Source organism: Etheostoma spectabile, chromosome 4 (assembly GCF_008692095.1).
Source record: "Etheostoma spectabile isolate EspeVRDwgs_2016 chromosome 4, UIUC_Espe_1.0, whole genome shotgun sequence".
Taxonomy (NCBI): Eukaryota; Metazoa; Chordata; class Actinopteri; order Perciformes; family Percidae; genus Etheostoma; species Etheostoma spectabile.
This window is the reverse complement of record NC_045736.1, coordinates 24,627,299-24,650,357: the sequence shown is the minus strand read 5'-3', so window position 1 is coordinate 24,650,357 and position 23,059 is coordinate 24,627,299. Positions and strand designations below refer to the sequence as shown.

At 38.5% G+C, this 23,059-nt stretch overlaps 1 protein-coding gene across 6 annotated transcripts in view; it reads right to left on the bottom strand.

The window, feature by feature from the left end:
• Nucleotides 1–23,059, bottom strand: part of slc2a9l2 (solute carrier family 2 member 9, like 2) — a 107,802-nt gene that overhangs the window by 44,701 nt on the left and 40,042 nt on the right. For all 6 annotated transcript variants that reach the window (XM_032514710.1, XM_032514712.1, XM_032514711.1 and 3 more), the window contains 5 exons: nt 22,493–22,625; nt 13,808–13,995; nt 12,326–12,436; nt 5,327–5,428; nt 4,871–4,946 (listed from right to left, as the gene is read on the bottom strand). In XM_032514710.1, coding sequence (XP_032370601.1) covers nt 4,871–4,946; nt 5,327–5,428; nt 12,326–12,436; nt 13,808–13,995; nt 22,493–22,625 — 610 coding nt within the window. The remainder of the gene's footprint in view (nt 1–4,870; nt 4,947–5,326; nt 5,429–12,325; nt 12,437–13,807; nt 13,996–22,492; nt 22,626–23,059) is intronic.

The following is a 23,059-nucleotide window of genomic DNA, read 5'->3' as shown; positions in this document are numbered from 1 at the left end:
GTATAAGAACTTTGGAAAGCATGTTTTGATCCACCGAATTAAGAAAGTGGAAATACAGGAATAGAATAATCCTGCAACTACAGCATTGCTATAACTATTGCCATTCCCATAAACGTCAAATTAGGATCGCCATTCACCATTTGTTCGCTGTCTCTATGGTGACAGATGAACAAATACAGTGGAACAAATACAGTGACTCCCTATCACGCACGCCTCCAGCAAGGAAAGGACCCAATTAACCTTGCCTATATATATCTGAACCATGGGTGCTCCTCACTAGTGTATTATAGACATGGGCTTGGGAAAAAAAACAAAAACATGATTAAGCAGCAATTATACAGATTTATTATGATACTTAACCTTATTGGTCCTTATAAAAAAATCTTTATAATGTGGTATGATTGTTGTTATAGCATTATGAATATTTCTGAGTGCTTATAACTATACCTAAACAATGCTATAAGCAGATTATAACACATTATAAATGCGTTTACAATGCATAGAGACAGGCTTTATAGAAAATGTTACCAATAATAACCTTCTTAACTTGTAATATTAAAGGTGCAGTAGGTAAGAGTTATAAAACTAACCTTCACTTTATCATATTTTTGCTGAAAATTACCCTGTGTTTGAGGAGAACTACATGAAGCAGGTAATCTTTGGCACCACCTACAGCCTGTAGTGTGATTTGTAAAAATCCACAGCTCCCTGTTCAGATGCGCCAATCAGGGGCAGGGGGGTGTCTAATTGTGTTTCAGTCACTGCTCATGCACACACATTCATTCTCCCTTGTGGGGGAAGGGGCTTAGGAGACTGTTTTGGAGTTTAGCAAAAAGGGGGAAGGGACAGAGATGTTGTTAATGTTAAATTATTTTGTCCTAAATCTTTGCAATCCTACCTATATCACCTTTAAAGAAACCTATTCCAAATCAATAAAAAAATATCTTGTCAATATTTGCAGTGGTCAAACTGTTTCAAGAACATGAACTGTTTTCTTGAAGGATAGTGTTTTTATCCAAAGCCATTTAAAATCTCTTGGAAAACCCATTAAAGAGACATATACTTTAATTCTAGTGCTATATACAATAATATCTTTATTACAATGAACATAGCTAGCGTACTTAATTCTGAAACAACCCTGCAACTGCATTATAATGAAAATGTCACATGTTGGCTTTGAGGCGGGTTTTTTATTGCTTCAGTATCGCTTTATTATTGTATAAACAGGGGAGTTCTATTGCACAGGGGAATAAACACAAAGAATACCTGTTCATAATATACATTTTTTGTTGGGTTTGTTGATAGTAAAAATGTAAAATAACAGCTTTATCCTTTGCATTTTTACTAGCTGACCCCATGATACATGGATTTTATCTGACTGCAGTAATTTGTTATGCTGGATTTCATAGGGTTCACGCTCACTAGCACCTACAGTGGAAAAAATATCTTAAATACAAACCAGCTTATTTATAAACTGCAGCCTGTAATTCAAAATGTCTGTCACACCAGAAAATGATTGCTGAAAGAACAATTTATTACAACTTACAAATTCCAAAAAACATTTCTCTTGATATGTTTTTATGAGTTTTTTCTATTTTGCCTCACATCTTGTTGCATTTTACTGTTAAAATGCTAAATGAGTCTGCTTTATAACAGCTGTACCATCTGAGTGGTTTGCACACACTCCCCGGGTTCAGCATCATCCATCATCAAGTGACTGCTTGGCCCACATGTGATATTACCCTCAGGTGCAGAGCATTTAACAGAGACACATTTCAAAACATGTAGTTTTGTAATTATGGCATGTATCATTACAAGTATGTGTGAGTTTTTGTGTACCAAGCGTGTAATTGCTACAAGGGATGGGGCGTGATGTCCCCCCCAAGACATCACAGCCTTCAAAATTCATTCAGAAAAAGGGTAAGATGTACTGTACACTCCTGGCTCAATCTTCATAACAACTCTAATTATATATCCATCTGTGTGGTGGAGATACACACAAACTGGCATATTAATGTTTAGTAGTTGGATTGCCAAAGCCAATAAAGATAATTAAAAACACAGCCAGCTCAGTGGAAGCTCCACATGTCACTTACTATGTGTATACTCCTGCATTAAAGTCAACTATAAGCTCACAACATTAACACAAGCTGGTGCAGTTTTCCACTTTTATGGCTGATTTAAATAAGCAACAGGCTTTTAAACAACCCAAAGCAACTTCCTTATCTTTGCTACAGACCCAACTGCTGCAAAGGGCAGCAACTTGCAGGAAATTATAGTTTTTAGCATCAAGATTTTAATTAAACGGTTTTCACTCAAGCCTAATCATCTCAGTAGGTGACAAAGTGAACAGTCCCCGGATGAAAGAAACCCCTCTACACCGGGACCTGAGACACAGCAAAGAAATTAAACTGAAGCCAAATTGTCTACATGTCCTTTTGCCATTCATTTATAGAACACTACAATACAAGCCACAAAGATAGGACACTGAAGCCGCCGATATAGCATGGCAACAACACCACAACACAAAGTATAGGCAAAGTTTGACCTGTAGAGCACATGACCAAAACAGAACATACAGTAACTTCATATTTCCTTATGATGTCTTATGTACAAAGTACACCTGCTCAGTTTATAATTCCACTATAGAATCAAGAGCCTAAATCTAACTTCATTTTACAATGCCAGGAAAAGGGTAGGTGAAGTAAAAGGCCATTTACTTTGTTCAATAACCAGATTTTTGATGAGGCCAGCTCAGGCAAAAATCAGCAGGCTGATAGAACACCTACAACAGGATGTCAAATCAGTATGTAGTTACATAAATTGATGGAAGATGACGGCAAAGATGCAACATACAGTAGACAATCTGGCAAACAAGATGTTTGCAAGGGCAGTCAGGTGTTTCACAGAGAAGGAAAATCAATGAATGGGCCCAATGGGTATGGCTACAGTTTACAATAGACTTAGAGGCCAGAGAACGAGAATGTGAGGTTGAACAGAGAGAGTGATGGCGCAGGTGTTGCACAAAGATATTCATGGCATAGTTTACAAATAAGTTTAATAAAAGGATTTATGGGTGGCTGGAAAGTCACACATATTGTAGCTTCCCCCCACCAACTGAAAGCAAGATTTAAATATTGACTGCTAGAAAACCTGATTTGTAACATTGCCTTCTCTGAATACAATTATAGAAATGTGGGATTTGCTGGCAATTGGAAAGTGAAAATGCCGTATATAAACATTGTTACAGGTCGTTGGTTGTTTACAGAGATCTCTATCGCAAAGTGGCTAATCTCACTCACTATTGTATATAGTGTTTTAGCACTCGGGTTATTTGTAATTAAACACACAGATTGTCATATTCCTGGAGAGAGTGGAGAGTTAAATGAAAATGCAAAGTAATATGAACAGAATATTTTATATAAAGCATTACACTATTTAAAAGGTAGGAAATATTCAGTGTCTTATTTGAAAACTAAGCACTACTACAAACCTACTGCCCTTTAATTTATCAGACAAAAACAAAAATCACCCCCAATTAAATTTGTATGGTCAGATAATCTTTGTGTTTCCATAAACAATTAAATATCTGGGACACTGCTTTCATGGTAAAATGACTTGAGAGGATTTGTGGCTAGTCACATTGTTTACAAGCTCAAAGCACCACTGGGGTTATCCCTCATGCACATTTTCTTTTCTTTCCCTCCCAGTCATTCAGCATCCCCAAGCAATGAGGGACATCATTTGTTTCAAAAGGCCATAAATCATTGCTGTGAGGTTGAAATAAACAAGAAATGATCTCTCTTCCTTTAACAATTACCACAGATGTGGACCTGAACAATGCACTGAACGATTAAAAGCTAGTGTTAAACAGTGACGGCACTGTGCAGCTTGCAGTTGTGTGGATGTTTTGACGTTTTGTGACTTCTTTCTCTTTTTCATTTTATTAACGAACACAGCCTCTACGGTTGAAAATGTAATGTGCTCGCTCTAGTATTCTGATTGCGATAGTTGTGAAAAGTTTTTCCACACTTTCTACCGCTCCACAGTTCTCATCTCATCCTGATACACTGAGGCACTTCATTGGATTAACACTCCCTGGAGACATTATTACTCAGAAGTGAAGTATATGTGTGATGACAGCAATAGCCTCACCTTGAATCTCAAAGTCAACCTCCCTCCGAGATCTACTGTGCACACTCACACTGTCCCCTGTGCATCTGCAGTGCAGTGCAATATACAGTATATACTGTACAACTCCCATTTAATACGCTAACACAGGGGTCTTCAACGTTTTCCAGGCCAAGGACACCCAAACTGACGGCAAGATGGAGCGGGGACCCCCTAATTATATATATTGTATAAAATTGTGTTATATCAAACTGGTCCTATAGTGCCATGTGTGCATTGATGACTGAAAGACATCTTCTGCCTCCATTTATCTGTTTACTACAGTGTGTTAAATTCATGTTAATGTGTATTTAAAGACATTTCAATTAGTGGAAAAAATTGCAGGGGGGGGGGAATATAAAAAAAAGTCTAATCAACCAAAACTTTCGCGACCCCCATGCAGTACCTCCGCGGACCCCCTAGGGGTCGCGGACCCCCTGTTGAAGACCCCTGCGCTAACATATGACAGCACCTTCAACTGTGATTCTAATCATAGACACACTTGGCTGACAAAGTATTTAAGTCTAAAAAAGCAGTGCAAATACAGCTCCCTTTGCCAGTTTTAAAAGTAAACGCAATCTGATAACAATATGCAGGGTATTTTCTCATTCTCTTTCAGGTGCAATTTAAGATGAAACATTAAGAAAGAAAAGAAGAAAAAGGAGAAATCACAGCCAGTAATGTACGTCAGTAGTCTTACCTGGCCCAGAGCAAAAGGACGCTATCACAGCCAGTATAGAGATGTAACTGAGGTAGGGCATCCATGACAGCCTGTCCTGGATAAGAGAGCGAGAGAAAAGATATTGCAAAGACCATAATTATTATGTTGGCAATAAAACTCTAAATTACAACTCTGACTTCTGAGCAGGAATATCACAGAAAATATTTCAGTGAAATGAATAATTAACTTCCTATATTTTAGTTTGCTTATGTTATAGCAGCAAACATCCACAAATAATTCCAGAAAAATGTAAGCAATACATTATGATAATGTGAGATATATATAGTACATGCTGCAGATATGATGTATAATAACTTCAGAATAGGAATCCTGATGGCAATTTGTTCACACTATAATTGGCCCCCAGAACAGAGCACCTTTTCACTTACAGTGTGTCTGGAATGAGGTCAGTAAGGGAGAGAAAGAGTGGCTTGCCTGGAAATTGAGGAACACTGTGAGTAGGCTGAAGAATACGGCCATGGCACAGAACCCAAAGATGAGGAGGGGCCTCCTCCCGATTCGTTCAATCACTAAGCCCTTGGAACAGGACAAAAAAACAGTATAATATTAGAAGCATTCCAAGGGGTTTCTGCACAATGGCTGTGTGACTGATTATCAACCTGTTTTTGCTAGAGGCATGGCTCTAGGGAGGGCAATGTTTGTCTGTACGTTAGTCCCACTTTGGTCCAGGATAAAATATCTTAACTGCTTACTGAATTGATAGCCTTGAAATTTGATGTCTATTTTCATGGTGCCCAGAGGATGAATCCTAATGACTTTGATGATCACTTAACTTTTTACCTAAAGCCATACTAAGCAGACACGGCGTCAGCCGATTTTGCTGAGGTTTGAGCCCCAAATGTTTTGAGTGTAGCCCTGAACGTATGTTGAAAAGTTGACCGATGAAGCAGACCTGTACGTCGCTTTAGGCTCCACTCTCATTGTGCAGCTTCAGGTTTATGATGCTGTGGAGATGCTGCGGTAGATGTGTCACGTTTGTGCTCTTTCCACCTCTGACGTAGAGAAACGTAGAGCCACTTTCCTGAACTTTGTCTCATCCAGAGAGAGTCTCAAACTGGGCTCACAGTCTGTCACAAGGTCTGTGATCTACCTTATCAGCAGGGCAATCAGGTAGGCTGGTGCATAGCAGACTATGGTCAGGTATTATTTTCTGAAATATAGTGACTTTATTCTTGTAATAGCCTATTATCACTTTATTTTTCTCAAAATATCACCTAAATCACAGAGAACCCGGATACATTTTGAATGTGCACAAAGTAATGAACGTGAGCAGAAATACTGCTCAAACACATCTGAAATATTACAGTCCAGGGGTTTATCAATTTATTAAAATGAATCCATGTATCACTGAGGTGAATAATTGTCATATGCACATTTAACGAAGTTAATTCCCCAACAAAAGATGCAAAAGAGGAGGGAAGAATAAATCATGCATGTGTGCTGACTCAGATACAATTTAGAAAAGTCAATCTACAGGAGAATAAATAGTTGAAAGCAATACAGAATGCCTACAGCCTTGATGAAAAAATATTCAATTATGTTTTTATATTTTGAATTGTCCCCAATGTTTCCCTTTGCATAAATATATTTCCAGCATAAACTAATTCAAGAAAAGGTAGAATTAGGTGCATTAAATTTCATCTGACATTAGCTTTTAACCCAAAGCATAGCTATGTCTAAGTACAGCCTCACAGAGCTGCTACAATGACTGAAGACTCTTAGGCAGACTGACTTTAACCCTGCATTAAAAAACACAGCGCTCACATTCATTTCAATGAAATCAGTCCGGTGACGAAGCGGGGGTGCCAATACAGGGGTCTCTGGCAAAAAAGTTGAACCAAGCTCAACTTCTGCTACATGTCATCCAATAAGGCAATTTGTTTCTTAATCAAAAATGTGCAAATACATGTTCCTAGTAGATACTTTGTAATGTAAAACTATTTCTACTGACTGACCTGCGATTGTTGTGACAAAAGATAAAATAGTTTTATCACGCCATGTTGTGTGTTGTTGAGTTATGTAGTTGTAACACAGGGCTGTTTTCGGTCTAAATGCTCACTTAGACTTATAGCACCATATTAAATTGTTTTCTCATAGCAGATGAAACATGAAGATGTGTGATCAACATGTTACAGTCTATTAAGAATGTGTGCATTTTCCCAGCTTTCCATATCATACTGCATGCATCATAGGTAACATGACAGTCCAAGGCACATAAATAAAAACAAATTTGAAAGCAAAGATTTGCTGAAAGAAGAGGTAGCATAAATACATTTATTTGCTTAACCCTTCAAACCCCACGGGAATTATACAGAAAGCTGGTGGTGGAGAATACTCTATCCATAAATTATCATATGATGAGATTTACTCACAATACTGCATGTGGCTCATCAATAATTTCACAGGCACTTATCATTTTCCACCGAGAGAAAGATAACTTGGTTTTCCATGTGAATGTGCGTGTGGTGTAGGAGAGGTGCTGGGTTGCCTTACAACAAGTAAACAGGATCAAGAACGTCTTTTCCATTGCGTGCGTGCGTGCGTGCGTGCGTGCGTGCGTGCGTTCGTGCGTGCGTCTGTACATCCCACAGGTCCCTGAAGGCATTGGACATTTCTTTGCAGCCACACACAGACAGAAGCGCGCGCACACACACACACACACACACACACACACAACACACACACACACACACACACACACACACACACACACACACACACACCACACACACACATATTAAGGGTCTCTAAAGGTACAAGAGGCTATAAAAACACTATGAACTACTGAAACTGTAATAAATGACAGCACTCACACAATAATAAACACAACTGTGCAGAATCGCATAAACACACTGACGATGCTTTAATCGTTTTCACACTGGCGACAATCAATGCACAAATTACCTCGTAGAACAAAGATTAAAGATGAATTCTGATATGTTTGCCTCTTAGATTGTGCCAACCATCTACTGTAGGCTGCCATTTTGCTTTATATGATCCCTGCTTATGTCGTCAATCCAAGATAATAGGGCTTGTGTTCGTGCCTGCACAGTGAGTCATTTGCAGGTAATCGTATTTGTAAAGCTAAATTACTTACACAGGCAGAATTAGTCAGACTAGAAAATCCATCATAATGAACACAAGGCATTAGCTTAGTTTTGTTAGTGGGACTGTTACAATTCTTTCATTTCCTCGCTACCATAAGGTCAGTTTTTGTATTCCGTGATCATTTCTTCCCGTATAGACTGTAACAGTCTAGTGTAACAGAGTGTAACAACTCGGCCGGATGTGTTTGATTTAATGTGGGGTGGCACACACTCCACAGTTCTTGTGTGTGGGCCAGCGGTATAGTGACAAGTGTGCCACAGTGAAAGGGTGATGGCCGAGTAGGGCACTAGTAAAGGTGGGAGGAGGTGAGTGGATAGCATTTTGCATTAAGTAATCATGCATTGTAACAGTTTTCTTTTTTCTTAATGTGTTTCACAATGATGCTATAATAGCTGTTTTGCAATCCAACTATAGTGAGCAGCAACAGAAAATTTAAAATAGAATAAATAAATTAAACAGAGATTAAAAAAAGCAGAAAACTTGAATTGATAAAAATGTAACACCAGGAGGGCGCAAGTGGTGAGGAAGATGTTCAACTTGTTAACATCTTAACTTATATAATCTAATTTAACATGTCCACTGATGTTGTCACAGTTCGCACTTGATGTGAAGAAAACTTGCCACTTGTTTGTTCCAGCTGGAAACTTTTCGGACCAACTCATTTTTGGGTTGAAATGCTCCAAATTTGATAAAAAAGGAGTAACTGTAGATTCACAAATAAACTGTGTACACACAAGCACAAAAATATGCAGACGCCGGCGCCCAGACAGCTCAGTTGATAGAGCAGGCGCCTATGTTTAGAGGTTTACTCCTCAACGCAGCGGCCGGTCCGTCTCCGACCTGCAGCCCTTTGCTGCATGTCATTTCCCCTCTCTCTCTCCCCTTTGTATTCAGCTGTCCTGTCAAAATAAAAGCCGAAAATACCCCCAAAAAAGAAGAAAAAAAAAAGATATATGCATACCCGGTCGTTTTATCAGATTTACTGTATATAGCTGCACGTACGGCTGGTTCTGTTTTACAAATCCTAATCAATTAGAGAAATACATTATGTTATACAGTATATTAAGGTCTAGTTATGCAAAACCCGGTTGACAAGCGGGGCATGTATTGTATGTATATGTTAATGGAAGATATTGGATGTATTTTTTAAAGATTTGACAAGAAATATGAAGCGAGAGAGGGGAAAACGTTGACAGAAAAAAAGTGCCCACTGTGGGTCTAAATAAGGTTATAGGGTAGGCCACATCAACATTCAGGAATCAATGTTTCTAAAGTGATTTCCTGCAGCTTTCACAGTCAGCGACAATTTTAAAGTAAATTATCATTTTATCAGTGCCTGCCTCTGTCCACAGGTGTACACATTACTGGCAAATACAGTAATTCAATAGAAAGGCTGGAATAGACACATCTGTCCATCCTATTTATTACACACAATTTATGTTCAGTGTTACTGGAGCCTATTACAGGATGCGTTGTTAGAACGACAGAAACAGCTTTCAGGTGTGTTACAACAGGGCTAACACGAACACACGCGCACACACACACACACACACACACACACACACACACACACACACACAATGTACTCAAACATATATTTTTATTACAAACTGTTAACAATGTGTCATGCCATATTATGCCAGAGTCTTCTGATAATGCCAGTAGCAGAACGGTTCTATCATGCCTGCAACAAGGAACCAATGTCCTTGCCCTTGGAGGTGCAAAATGATGGCAAGAAACTATAAGATCTCCTTAATAAGCCGCTGAAGACAGAAGGTGTAAATTAGTTCAGGAAAAGATAACACATTTGGTTGTCCCGGGCGGAGGACAAACCATCGCCTGTATGCACAGTTTAATGTTGTTACATTAATGATGTTACTCTTGGGTAGGTGATTACTGAATTAAAGCATCTATTTATGTTAATTATCACATAAACAAATGATTGCAAATACCTGTGAAGGACATTTTCTTTGGATTGTGGCCTGTTAATCATCAGTCAGATGTTCTGTTTAATGTTGCTTTCTGTGCTCATGGTGCGTAGCAACAGAACTTGATCATTCACATGTGTTAAATTAAAGATACTTCTAGCCTTCTTTAAAAAACGAAAAAGAGAACCAATCCTCATCATGAATTACAGAAATATGTTACCATCGTATTTGTTTTACTTGTGATACAGTCACTGCTTCATTCTTTACTCTCAAAAAAATCTGACATAGTAATATGTCACATTAACATAGTCATTTTCACGCAAAAAAACATAACCGAGAGCCCTCTTCTTTTGGTGTGCTTATCTTAAATTTTTCTATACAATGATGCCAGGTAAAATGGTGTCTTCACAGTGCACTTGTTGCCCAAAACTCCACACACCAGTCACCAGAATGCAAAAATACGATACATTTTTCCTTAGATTTTGCAGATGACTTATGCCGCCATAAACCAAGCTTTCTCCCTTTTTTAGATTATTTTTGGGACTTTTTTAATTTTTATTAGATAATGCAGACAGACAGGCACTGCATGTTTCTCTTTCCTTTCTGAAAATTGTAAATATGTTTAAGCCTATGTCAGAAATTGCTGTTTGTGTGTTGACAGCTTTGTGTAGTTTAAAGGAATTAATAGTGGAATAAGGTTAGAGCTACAGCTAAATAGGATGGATGTATTAAGATGGAGGATGTGGTGTATTAAGAAGCATATATCCCAGGATCTTGGGATTAAATCTCACCTTGGAAATGTTTCCCACTTAAATGAAAGCCAGGTGTAGACTCTGATGCTCTGATTTGAAAGCATAAATATTTGAAGCCCCTGAAACCATGAATCAAATTAATCTTTCTCACCAGATGTCATGAACATGAGACTCATACAAATGGTATCTCTTCAATGGCAATTAAATATTAACACACCCCTGTTAAACTCTTGAGGCTTCTCTCAAAGAGAAAGATGTCAAATATTCTGATTTTTGCAATTTGTTTTTTCTTTTTTTTCTGCTTCCTGACAGTGCATGAAAGCTTGTACAGTTTATGGTTATGAGATCTTGTTTACGGTTATAGCATGAAAAAAACGGATTTATTTAGATCTGTCTATTTCATTAATTAAAAATCTGTTTTACAACTGATGGATATGTGAATTTAACAGAGCCTTATATCATCTATCAGCTCAATGTTTTGGTTTTAAAGTATGACCTGCAACTTTACACATTGTGTATATTCTTCAAAATTCAAGAAAGGTTTCTGAAAAATCGTATTCCTGTGGTCAAAAACGGTCATCGGGCCTAAGGAAATCAGCCAGCCTTTCAAGCTTCTGTGCAGGAAAGTAACCGGACGACACAATCTTCTGAACATAGCCATTCTTAGAAATACATGGAGTTTTGTGAAGCTTACAGTCTTAATTAGCTTTGTAGCAACTCGTTTGGCAATGGTTTGAATGTAACAAACATCAAAAAGTGCACTGAAGCTTTAAGGTAGTTATGTGTATTATATATATATGTGTGTGTGTGTGTGTATATTTTTGTGTACATATATACATATATTTTATTTTTGTTCAGAACAAAAAAAGAAATGAAATGTAATGAATTGTGTGAGGGGATAATACAACACAGCCTGCACAGTTCTATGTCACTCAATGTAGTCTGAATCAATAGCACACTGCCATCAGTAGGTCAGTATTCCTACAGCAGCAGTTTACTGGATTAAAATTGAATACAGCTGACTATCGACTCCTTTTCTCTCCTGTGGAATCCTTGTGCCAAAGCAATTTGTTGCTTCGGAACAGAAGATGTGGTGGAGCTAAGACAACACCGAATCCGGACTCGTCTCTTGGGTATGTGATACTGCTACATGTTAAGACAGTGGTCAGTGGATAGAAATCATCACACATTGCTCTGGAGTGGAATGCTACAATGTCTGCCTAACAAGCTGCCAACAGAGACACTCCCACGTCACGATGTTTGAGCAGCTTTGCAGTTTGCGAGGTTCCTCCACAACAACCAAGCCTAACAGACCTTTGGTCAAGTGTGTTAGAATTACGAGTGGAAACCCGCAATATTTGGTTTGGTAAAAATGTGCTGTCTTTTTAATCAACTGTGCATAATGACAAACTGGTCACACACGTAATTATTAAAGTCCTTTTTAATTGATATACAGACAATAATCCATATATTAAAAAGAGGCTGGTAAAATTAAACTTTAGAAAGCGTATTTAAAGAAAATGGTTAAAATAGCCCAAAAAGTAGGGTAGATTTTAACAATGGATATACATTAAGGATTATGCCCAGAAATGCAAGTTTGATTGATTTAAAGTAACAATACTCACCGAGATGATGGCAGCCAAAGTCTCTATGGCCCCAGTGCTCAGTGTGATGTAGGGGATAATGTTTTTGGCAAAGCCTGCATCCCGAAGAATCCCATTGGTGTAGTACCAGATCTATGAAAAAATGATATGCAGTATTCATAAAAAAGAATTTTGATGAGCTGACATTGTGACAGAATATTTCTCAGCTGTCAACCAAATCAGCACAACACTCTCTGTAACATCGCTCAGTCACTGTCAGACTACAATATGTACTGTCTTTTGCCAGGTCTGATGGTGATAGCAAATTAAAATAAGACATCCAGATTGACCTAAATTAAATTCCTGTCTTCTTGAAATGAAAATATATGTAAATCAAGTCATGTTTATATCTGTGATAAACCAGATGAGCTTTGTTATTTGAAAAAAGTCAATCAACCTATCAAATGTGAAAACTGAGCAGCACAAATATAATTCTTTTTGATATTCATCCTGGAGATGTTTTAGGGGACATGATAATTATCAATAACAATTTGTTTGCATTTTATTCAGCCTACAATATGTCAGTTAGTGTTTTTTCCCCACTTTCATTTTAGTAATATGACCAGTTTGGATTGCATCCTTCTTGCGAGTAGAGCCTTAGACACATGGAAGTTAAAAACCACCCATTTTTCAATAGAACAGGAGCGCCCTTCTTCTGATAAAATATTTAAAGGATACAGTTTTAACTTTTAAAATATACTTTTTTATTTTTTTTGTTTTTTTACAGTATTCTTGATGTGGATGGAATGTATATAATTTATGTCAGTTAAGTCAGTTTTTTCTAAGTTCTCCGTTGTACTGGATGGCAGAAAGAAGCAGCAACTCTCCTTCATGGCATCTATATGGAAATTGTATTGGAAAAGCCATTTGCTGCTACACCTTATCCACTGACAAGCAGCTTTGTCACTGATAAAACGATGATAGGACTCCACACCCAAGTGTTTCTGCAGTTACCTGTCAGTTCTGTAATTCTCTGTCCGGCATTCCTGCACAGCGATTTTTAAACTAAGAGTTAGAAATGCTTTGGCTTATGCATAAATCTACTATTGCTCCATTTTAATGCACCAGGGAGTTAGCATTCACATGTCATAAAGGCTATGTAGAAAGCGAAAGTTGTTTCTCAACTCAATAAAAGCCTTAAAGGGAAGTTTGATTTGACAAAAAACTACAGCTCTAATTTGAGGGTAAACCAGGGTAAGCATTAAAGCTACACTCACTAATATTGATATATTATGTCATCCAAAGGGTGTTCAAAGAAGGTTTATCTATAGTTCCATTCCATACAAAATGTATTTAATGTTTAAATTTTGTAAATGATATACACACCAAATAACAAAGAAGTAGCTGATTTTTTAAAATAGAAAAGAAATAGTAACAATGTGTCCTTAACATGATGGCAAGATAGTATAAAGAGCAGGATTCCACTGACAATCTGAGAAAAGTGAAACAAGAAGTGCATCTCACAGCATTGAGGCCACATAGCTGATAGCAGGCCATGGTTATGATGATGGTGATGAGCTGCCAGCGAACAGCTGGGCTCCTCAGCAGCTGTAACACAGAGGCGGTGTGTAGGCTGTCCTGAGCCCGAGCCTCTGTGTGGACCTCCTCCAGCTCCTGGGACACATCTTTCTTTCCCAAAAGCCTTTGAAAGGCTGACACACACATACACACAGCGTTAAAAATGATCCATGAATAAAAACAACCATCATGCCGAGATCAAAGAAGTTGAGGATTTCTTACACGGCAAATGAAGACATCCTCATAAATGGATGAAATAGTTAAGAACTGGACACTCAGACTAAACTATAATCAATTTTCTTTAGCGTTATCAAGTGTGTAAGCGCTGTATCTTTGTGTTGTTTAATCTGAATTCCAACCATTAATTATGCCACTTTATTTGACTCTTTCGGCATTCATAAATTGAGTATTATAGATAATGCAGTGTTGCAGCACCCAGCTTGAATGTGATTGATGTGGATATTAATAGTGGAGTCTTTGACTGCTCAAGGTGGAGAATTTTTGTAGAAAACAGAATAAGCAGACCAATTTATTTCAATTCATGGCTTTATGTATTTATAGGCTTTTATGTTTTTACTATTTAAACAAATCACTCAGCAACTTGTATCAAGTGTTCTGTGTGAGTTAACCAAGAGGGACTAATGACCAATGTTTTGAGTTGTTCATAGTTATTTTTATATGGCGATTTCTTTTCTTTTTTTCTTTTTTTGAATTGGTTTTGCAATTGTTTAATGAGGATGGAAATGCATTTGTACATTTGTCAAGCCTCAGGTGCACACACTATGCCTATTGATGAGAATAATGAACATGAACTAAACTGATCTTAAAGTGATGTATGTGTAACCTATAATATAAAGATTGACATCTAGGGACTGAGAGCCAGGGAAAATACTGGAAGCCATTGAGAAACGGACTATGCATTATTGTTTAGGTCTTCTTATGGGACTTGTTGACAATAATAAAAGTATAAAATAAAGCCACTCTTACCGTTTAAATTACAACACAAACGCCTCCACATTAACCATTTCCGACCCTTTTTAAATATTGAACTCTTGTTTCAAAACGGTTTCTCTTTTTTTTCAGCCAGGACCACAACAGTGACATGGAGTGGAGCCCCACTGTCTTCCTGCAAGGAAAATAAAATAGAATGCCGTGGGTGCAATGCCACAGTTAAAACTGATCTTGACTGCTCCAGTCATTCTGAATTAAAGCAGGTTTCCATAGTTTCTATCCGCAGGGAGAGCCAAATGAATGTTCACTTAGCTACTCATCTGGAGGATAATGTTGAGGTAAGATCTCACGGTGGGCAACTTATTCTGGAATCAGAGAATCATTTTGGCATGATGTGTATTTTTTCTTCTTTTCTGCTGTTTCCATTAATTTCTTTTGTTTTTTTTAAATCACTGTATATTCTTTAAATAATGGGTTTAATACATCTGCCATTGTACTTAGGTGCTGGTAAAGCAGATCAAATAGCAATGTATTTTCATTGACGGGTTTGTAGGATATCGAATGAAAAGTGGTGCACACTAAAACGTATGACATCATACAAAAATTAGGCGATCGCCGGCTGGTCCCGTGACATCGGCTACAGAGCTCCGTGCTACAGAGTGGCAGTTTCTAGCTGTTTATGCCGCTGCAGAGCTTCATGACGCGGCTTCAGACCTCCGTCACAGCTCGTCGTATCAGCAGCAGTTAGTAGATGTGTTTGGGCGCAACAGAGCTCTGCGCAACCAGCTACGGTGCTCCGCATGATTATCCGTCACGTCAGCGGTAGTTGGTGGTTAAATTACCCAAGACAAGCTGACTGTGAGCCGGGTACAGAGCATTGCAAGCTGTCTGTCATTTCAGCGGCGATTACGATTAACTTTAAGCAAGAAAAAGTAAACAATAAGCAGCAACGAAAGTTAAGTTTCAAAACGACTAGTTAAGTTTAGGAAAAATATTGTGGTTTGTATTAAAACACTCCCAAGGGACAAGCATTTCCTGGGTGAAAGTCTTTAGTTTTCCCCAGGAAGCAAACTCAGCTCCCTGGCTTGAAAGTCCTGTGTGTAACGCCCACCCATCACCCCGACTTCCTCCCGCGTTCTTATACAGAAGCGCTCAATGTGGTGCTTACAGCAAAAAAACAACAACTTGGAAATCATACGAATTACAGCGCTTATCTATTTGTAGCTTTTCAAATATATGGTTCATATGAACAGGCTGAAAATAAATATAGGCTAAATGCAGACAATTGTAAAACAAAAACACTTCTAGCTATGTGTAAAAATAAGAGTTTCGATTAATTTGTACTATTGTACCAGGTAGCTTCCTCTGCACTCACACATTGTTGAGGAATTATGTTACAGTAAGTGATTTATGTTACTTTTTGACATTGGTTATTTCCTTCTTGCAGATGCAGAACATACATTCCTAATACTTTGGTATAAGGATAAAAATATGGAATATGAAATAGTGGGACATTCACTTACAGTACCCTTATAAGTTTCAATCTGGCAGTGGTTATTTAAGTATCAAAATCGTGCCCCCCCCCAGGCGCGCACACACGCACACGCACACGCACGCACACACACACACACACACACACTCTCACACACTCTCTCACACACACACACACGCACACACACACACACACACACACTCTCACACACACACACACACACACACACAGTCTTCGTGCTGTACAGATGCTGTAGCATGCCACCCAGGAGTCCTTGGACTAGGCTTTAGTTTGTCAGGTTTTTCTGCCACATGTGTGGTCACCGTTCACACTGTGAGCCATTACACTCCCACATCCTAATGACCTTTAGACCCTGTCGGTGTATAGAGAGTTGCTATTTTGGGTCATGTCCTCAGCCTGTACCCACCTTGAATTCCCATGACACCAGGGGATTCACATTTGCAGGAGAAAGAATTAAAGTGAGTTAAGAGGATTCTTCCCTCCTTCAGTCCATCACATTTCAACAACCTTCATCGGTCCAAGCTGCAAATGATTGCCAGAAACCTGGTTAGCTCTGCACACCCACATATAAAATGTGTGTGTACTTCTGTTTTGTTTCCCTGCCTTTTAAATGGAAATGAGAAAATATATACACACAAAAATCCCTGTTTACCGTTTATTTGAAAAGCACCGGGCACAACAGCTGCTAGACCGCGGCGCTGTAAGATGACGTAGTATTAAGAGCGACAACAATAGCAATTAGTATTAAAAACTTAAAATCAGCATAAGAAGGATGGTTTGGGTGGTGGACAACACAGGACTTTCACCCAGAACACTGAGGTACGTGTCCCTGTTCTGGTCCTGCGTGTCACTGATATTGGGCCCCATCAGTAAGGTTAAACCGGATTTTAACGAACAGCAGTAAGTTTAGATAAATTTAAACTGATCTATGAGGGACAAACAAAAACATGGAGCTACAGACAAATGACGTTTATCCACTGCATGGTATCTACTCGACAGAGACATGTCAGCTACATGTCTGTCTGCTTTTATTGCTTTGTTGTAGTTTGTAAAAAGGTATTTAAGTTTTGATGAATGGATAATTATTCATTGGCCATTGATAATTTTGAAGTTAAATAAATTCTACTATACTTTAAATAGTTGTGGTGATTATTTTGTGTATTATAATAATGGTTGAACACGCCAGTGCTCACATTCAACCTTCTTCTGTCCCCTTTAGAGATACAAGATAAATTAATCCAATTAATTAAGATCTGTTTTTTAAAAGGAAACCACAGTTTAACAGTGGTCCTTGATTCCCGTTTTGATTGTCTGTCAATTTGGTGAAGTTATGCGCCAGTCCGCTGTCTGGTGTCCTCCAGTATCTCTTCGACCTGAGCTTGATTCTGCAGAGGGTGTTGCTGCTGTGGAAGATATCCTGCCTGTCCCGGTCCCCAAGAAGTCGACACCATCTGGCCTGAAGGACTACCACCCAGTGGCTCTCACATTCCATGTGATGAACGTGCTGTTCTTGGCCTATCTGAGGCCCCAGATTAGTTCTTCTCTGGACCCTTTGCAGTTTGTCTACCAGCCTCGTCTGGAAGTGGACGACGCTGTCATCTATCTTCTGCAGCGAGCTCATTTGCACCTGGATGCCAGTGGCGGCACTTTTGATTCCTTCAGTGCATTCAACACCATCCAGGCACTGCTACTAGGTGAGAATCTGCAGGTGGTGGGAGATGGGTGTTGGTGCGTCCAAGGCCTCCAGGATTACTGACTACCTGAAAGACAGACCACAGTTTGTCCGCCTGGACCGTGTTCTGTCTGATGTGGTGGTGAGTGGTACAGGGGGCCCACAGGGGACTGTGCTGTCTCCTTTTCTGTTCACCTTATACACCACTGACTTCCAGTACAAGTCAAACTCATGTCACCTACAGAAGTTTTCTGATGACTCTGCAGTTGTGGGGCGTATAAGGGATGGGCAGGAGGGAGAGTACAGAGCGCTGGTGGATGACTTTGTGGAGTCATCTGGTAAGAACTGCCTGCTGCTGAATGTGGATAAGACAAGAGAGATGGTGATTGACTTCAGGAGGAAGGGAACTGCTCCGCAGCCCCTTGGCATCCTGGGAAGAGACGTGGACATGGTTGTGGAGAACAGATACCTGGGTGTCAACATCAACAGCAGGTTGAACTGGAAAATCAACAGCACTGCTGTTTACAATAAGGGGATGAGCCGACTACTTCCTCAGGGAGCTGAGATCCTTTAACGTGTGCAGCAGAATGTTGGAGATGTTCTACCAGTCTGTTGTGGCCAGCGCTCTGTTCTCCTCCGCCGTCTGCTGAGCCAGCAGCACCGGAGCCAGCAACATAAACAGAATGAACCTTTATATTTTATCCTATTATTATTTCATGTATATTGTATGTATGTATATTGTTTCCTAGCATTTCATTTATATTTATATTCTGTGCTGTGTGACTGATTTTGCTGCTGTAACACTATAATTTCCAAGATATATTGGGATCAATAAATATCTATCTATCTATCTATCTATCTATCACCGGTGACAAGAGTGGGGACACAAACCCCATTCTCTTGGATGAAAGTCTTGTGTTGTTTGACTCATCCACCACCCAACCAACCTCTTTGTGCGGATTTTCGGTCTTTTATAATACTCACTACCGTTGTCGCTCTTAATACTAAGAGATCTTACAGCGCCGCGTCGAGCAGCTGCTCTGTCCGGTGCGATCCAAGCACCATCCTTGAATTCCAAACCCTTTTAGCATTAATAAGCAAAAACAATGCGGCTTCAAACTTTCAGTTATCAAATCATGCCAAACAGTATTATAAACTTGGTGTGGCGTGGCGTCTGATAAACCTTTAAACTCATAGACCTGTTACTCAAAAGTACAAGAAGCAACACACCCCCAGCAGTACCACTAATTTCAACATGGCTAATTTATCCAACAGAGGCAGTCAACCTCCTATGCATGGTATGATCTTCTCCCACATAACATTCTCAAGCTGGTCACAAGCAAAACACTAGACTGAAATGCCAATGGCTATCACCCCTGCCACAAACGAATAATTGATCTAATTTGAATAGTTTTAAACGGTTTGCAGATGCTTGGAACACTACCAGAGAGGTCTGTGTTGTACAATATCAATGTTGCATGTGTGGGCAAAAAGTCTTCTCAGTCGGAGCCGTCCACTACTGGAATAATCTCCTTATTAATTCCCTAACCTTTAACCATAAACTTAAGAGATGGCTTAAAGCAAACCAAACTTGCAATCATGAGTTATACAACCCACAACCTGGCACTGCCTTTATTTCATTGCATATAAGTTCTACTTGTAATGCATTTATGTATTTTATCATTTTTTTATTGTATTGTACTGTAGTATTTATCATTAGGCCAATGGTGATAACCCACAAAAGGGACAACAGATGAAAAATAGCTCATTACCTTACTCTGGCACATTTACATTGAGGTAGAAACTTAAATGTTGAATAATGTGCATTAAAGTGATTTTTGTCATTAATCTAATTTGGTGTATGCTGAACCAACATTTCCGCTAAAAGGGGACATATGTGGTGTAATCATCATGTATTGTTCTTAATATCTTATTATATTTCTATGAGATATTGTTAATACCTTATTATATTCCAATGAATGAGAAATATATGTCTCACATGCTGTACAGTACATGAGCAGTGATGATAACTTCATCAGCTATGTTCAAATGTCTTAAAATCAATCATTAAATGTTTGCCTTTTTTAATGTTGTTTCATAATTAGTTTCTACGTATGGCTGTATTTTGGATGCATTAGACGCATTTTTGGAATTGCATGAAAGATACAGTATAAGAAGTCAGGTAACCCCAACCATTTGAGCCCTAGTGTCACCTGTTCCTTGTTTTCTTGTTTACCCTATCTATATGTTCCCTTTGTCTGTTGTCAGATCATTGTGTTTCTGTTAGTGTATTCATGCATGGAGTCTACCTTTTGCTTCTGAGTTCCAGTTTTTTTGAGATCCTGTTCTGGAATTAGTTTTTGCCTGTTGCTTTCTGGACTTTTTTTCTACATGCATCATTAACATGCAGTTTGAGCTTCTGTATGCCTCTGCCCCATGCTGTTCCTTCTCATGTTCTTAAGTCACTTCCACTTCCACTTCCACTTCCACACTTCCACTTCCTCTCTGACAAATTGTTGTGTCAAGTGACAAACCTTTCCTGTTTAGTTTTGTTCAACATCTGCTTTTTGAAACTACAGTATGTTTACACACTTTAGCCACTAGAATAATTTGGTTTAGGAAAGATTGTGGGGATAGGATATTAAAGGAAGATAAGCAGATTCCCATCTGCTTTGCTGAATAAAAGATATTGTGCTGAATAGGAATGGGGGGTTATTTTATATTTTTAATGGTAATGGAATATTTAAAAAACAATAATTAATGTGCAACTTGTACTGACCTCAGACTCAAAAACTCTCACAGTACAGTAGCACATTAACTGAAAAGATCTGTAGCACACAAGGACATTAAGCAAAGATGCTCTGTAAGGTGAATTTGGGTAACAAATTGTACTTTAAACCATAACTTGGTTAAATCTTATAGCAATAAAGCTTAGTTTCTGTCGCTCCATGAGGTAATGAAAACAAAACTGTTGCCACTGTTGCTTGGAATGAGTTTTTCAAGAGATGTGAACAGTTTAGTTCAGGTGACTGTTGGTAGTGCAGACTGTGGTTTGAGTTTTGCGATGTGGCTTCAGTTGTGCCCACTGTCGTTTAGCAATAAAAAAAATAGTTATTGACTCGTCTGTTATACTACAATGCTGCAAAGCATATAACATTAAACTGTAATTTAAATTGCTGTAAAAGCATTAAATGCATTTTGACAAATGCAATTTCACCATCAAAAGAAAATAAATTGCTTGTCTTACATGTATTATGTAATATAAATAAATGAGGTGGCTATACTCTGTGGCTGAGGACTGAGCCTGTAATTTTATGTTTTACACTTTGTATGTAAGCAGAACATTTTAATTTTAAACGTATGAATTCAGCGAGTCAGCTTTGCATTACGAGGAAGTTCAAACCAAACTTCAGAGTAGTCATTTATAATGTACAGACATAGACATGAAAGAGTTCAAACGTCCACCAAAGTCATATTTGATGTCATCTTTTTTTTACAAGCTTTATTAACACATGCCGTTTGAGCTATAGCTTTTCCCCATGGTGTTCATTCTCATGTCATTTTAATATTCATCTAGATCATATGAAGTTACTCCAATAAAGTCTTTGAAGTCTAAAACTATTGGTTGGGCGAGATGATGATATGTGGAGAGTATGTACCTAAATCATTTCACACAAGCTATAGGGACATTTCAGTATTTTGACTGACAGATTCTTGAGTTTCCAGACTTCATATTCTTTAAGGATACCGTAAGAACTGTATTGAGCCATAACACATGTACAGCTTGTTGGTCCTTCAATATCTGCTCATGGATGCGAAAGTATGGTTAAGGTATGGTTACACTAAAATAATTTGGTTTGGGAAAGATTTTTGTGATGGCATATGAAACATGGGTAAGGTGTTGTTGAAGATGAGGAGATCCAATCTGCTTTGCTGAATGAAAGATATTGCAGGTGGCAGGTGATTTCACAGCATTTCTAAATAATGGATATTACAAAACATTAACTAATGGATGACTTTTAGTGATGACATAATGATTTTATAGGATGAGGACATGAAGCAAAGAAACTGCTTTAAAGCAATGTCCGAATGGAAAAGGAATATTGTTTGCAATGTCCATATGGGAACATGACTATTCTTTAAGAGTTTTGCACATTGAAGCTGTGTTGTAAAACTAAGCTAAAGCAATCGTAAAATACTGTAAAAGCCACAAATCTCAGCAATGAGAAAAGTTATCAATGAGTCTGCGATCTTGGTAAACAGCTCTATCAATCCCCTTACAGATATACTCTGGTAATTTGTGCAATGGTACATTGACATTCTTCCCTTTGTAGAATGATTTTTCAAGCTTCAAGAGTGTGTGGATGTGATTGTTACAGACCAGAAAGGTCTTAAAACATAACAATCATTGCAATGTATTTAAGACATGAAAGCATTCTGCAGATGTTCTTGAGTGAGACGGATGGCTAATGTGTTTCTGTACTGCATATAATACCTCTTTCTGCTCCAGCCTCATCCCTCCTCTCTATCAGCAGGTAGCGAGGACTCTCGGGGAGGAAGGGCAGCACACACAGCTGCAGCATTGCAGGCAACGCCAGGAAGGAAAACAGGTAGCTCCACCTGGATTCCTGCAGTCAAAACATCCACAAAAGAGCTACATCAAAGCTTCAGACACGGTATATAATACATGTCATATTATACAAAAGAAATACACAAAACTGGTGCTTCATGGAATAAGTCGAGGCACATCATATTCTCATTAAGAATTTCTGCAATCAGTAATGACGATAAACATTTTAATGTAACATAATATGTTACATTGCTTGTAGAAAATAGGGCATAGTAAATGTTTTTACTTACTTTTACTATGCTCTAAGTTTTTAAGTGGCACCCCCCTTTTGTATTAGAAGTGATTTTGGTCAAGGGCATTTCTGCCTTAATAGATGCAATAAACTGAAAAATGTAGTTGGCTTTTTTTCCCACAACTATGTTATGGAGTGAATATAGCCTGCATGGATGCAGAGAAGACAAATAGCCAAAAACAAGTGCATTAGGGTGCCGT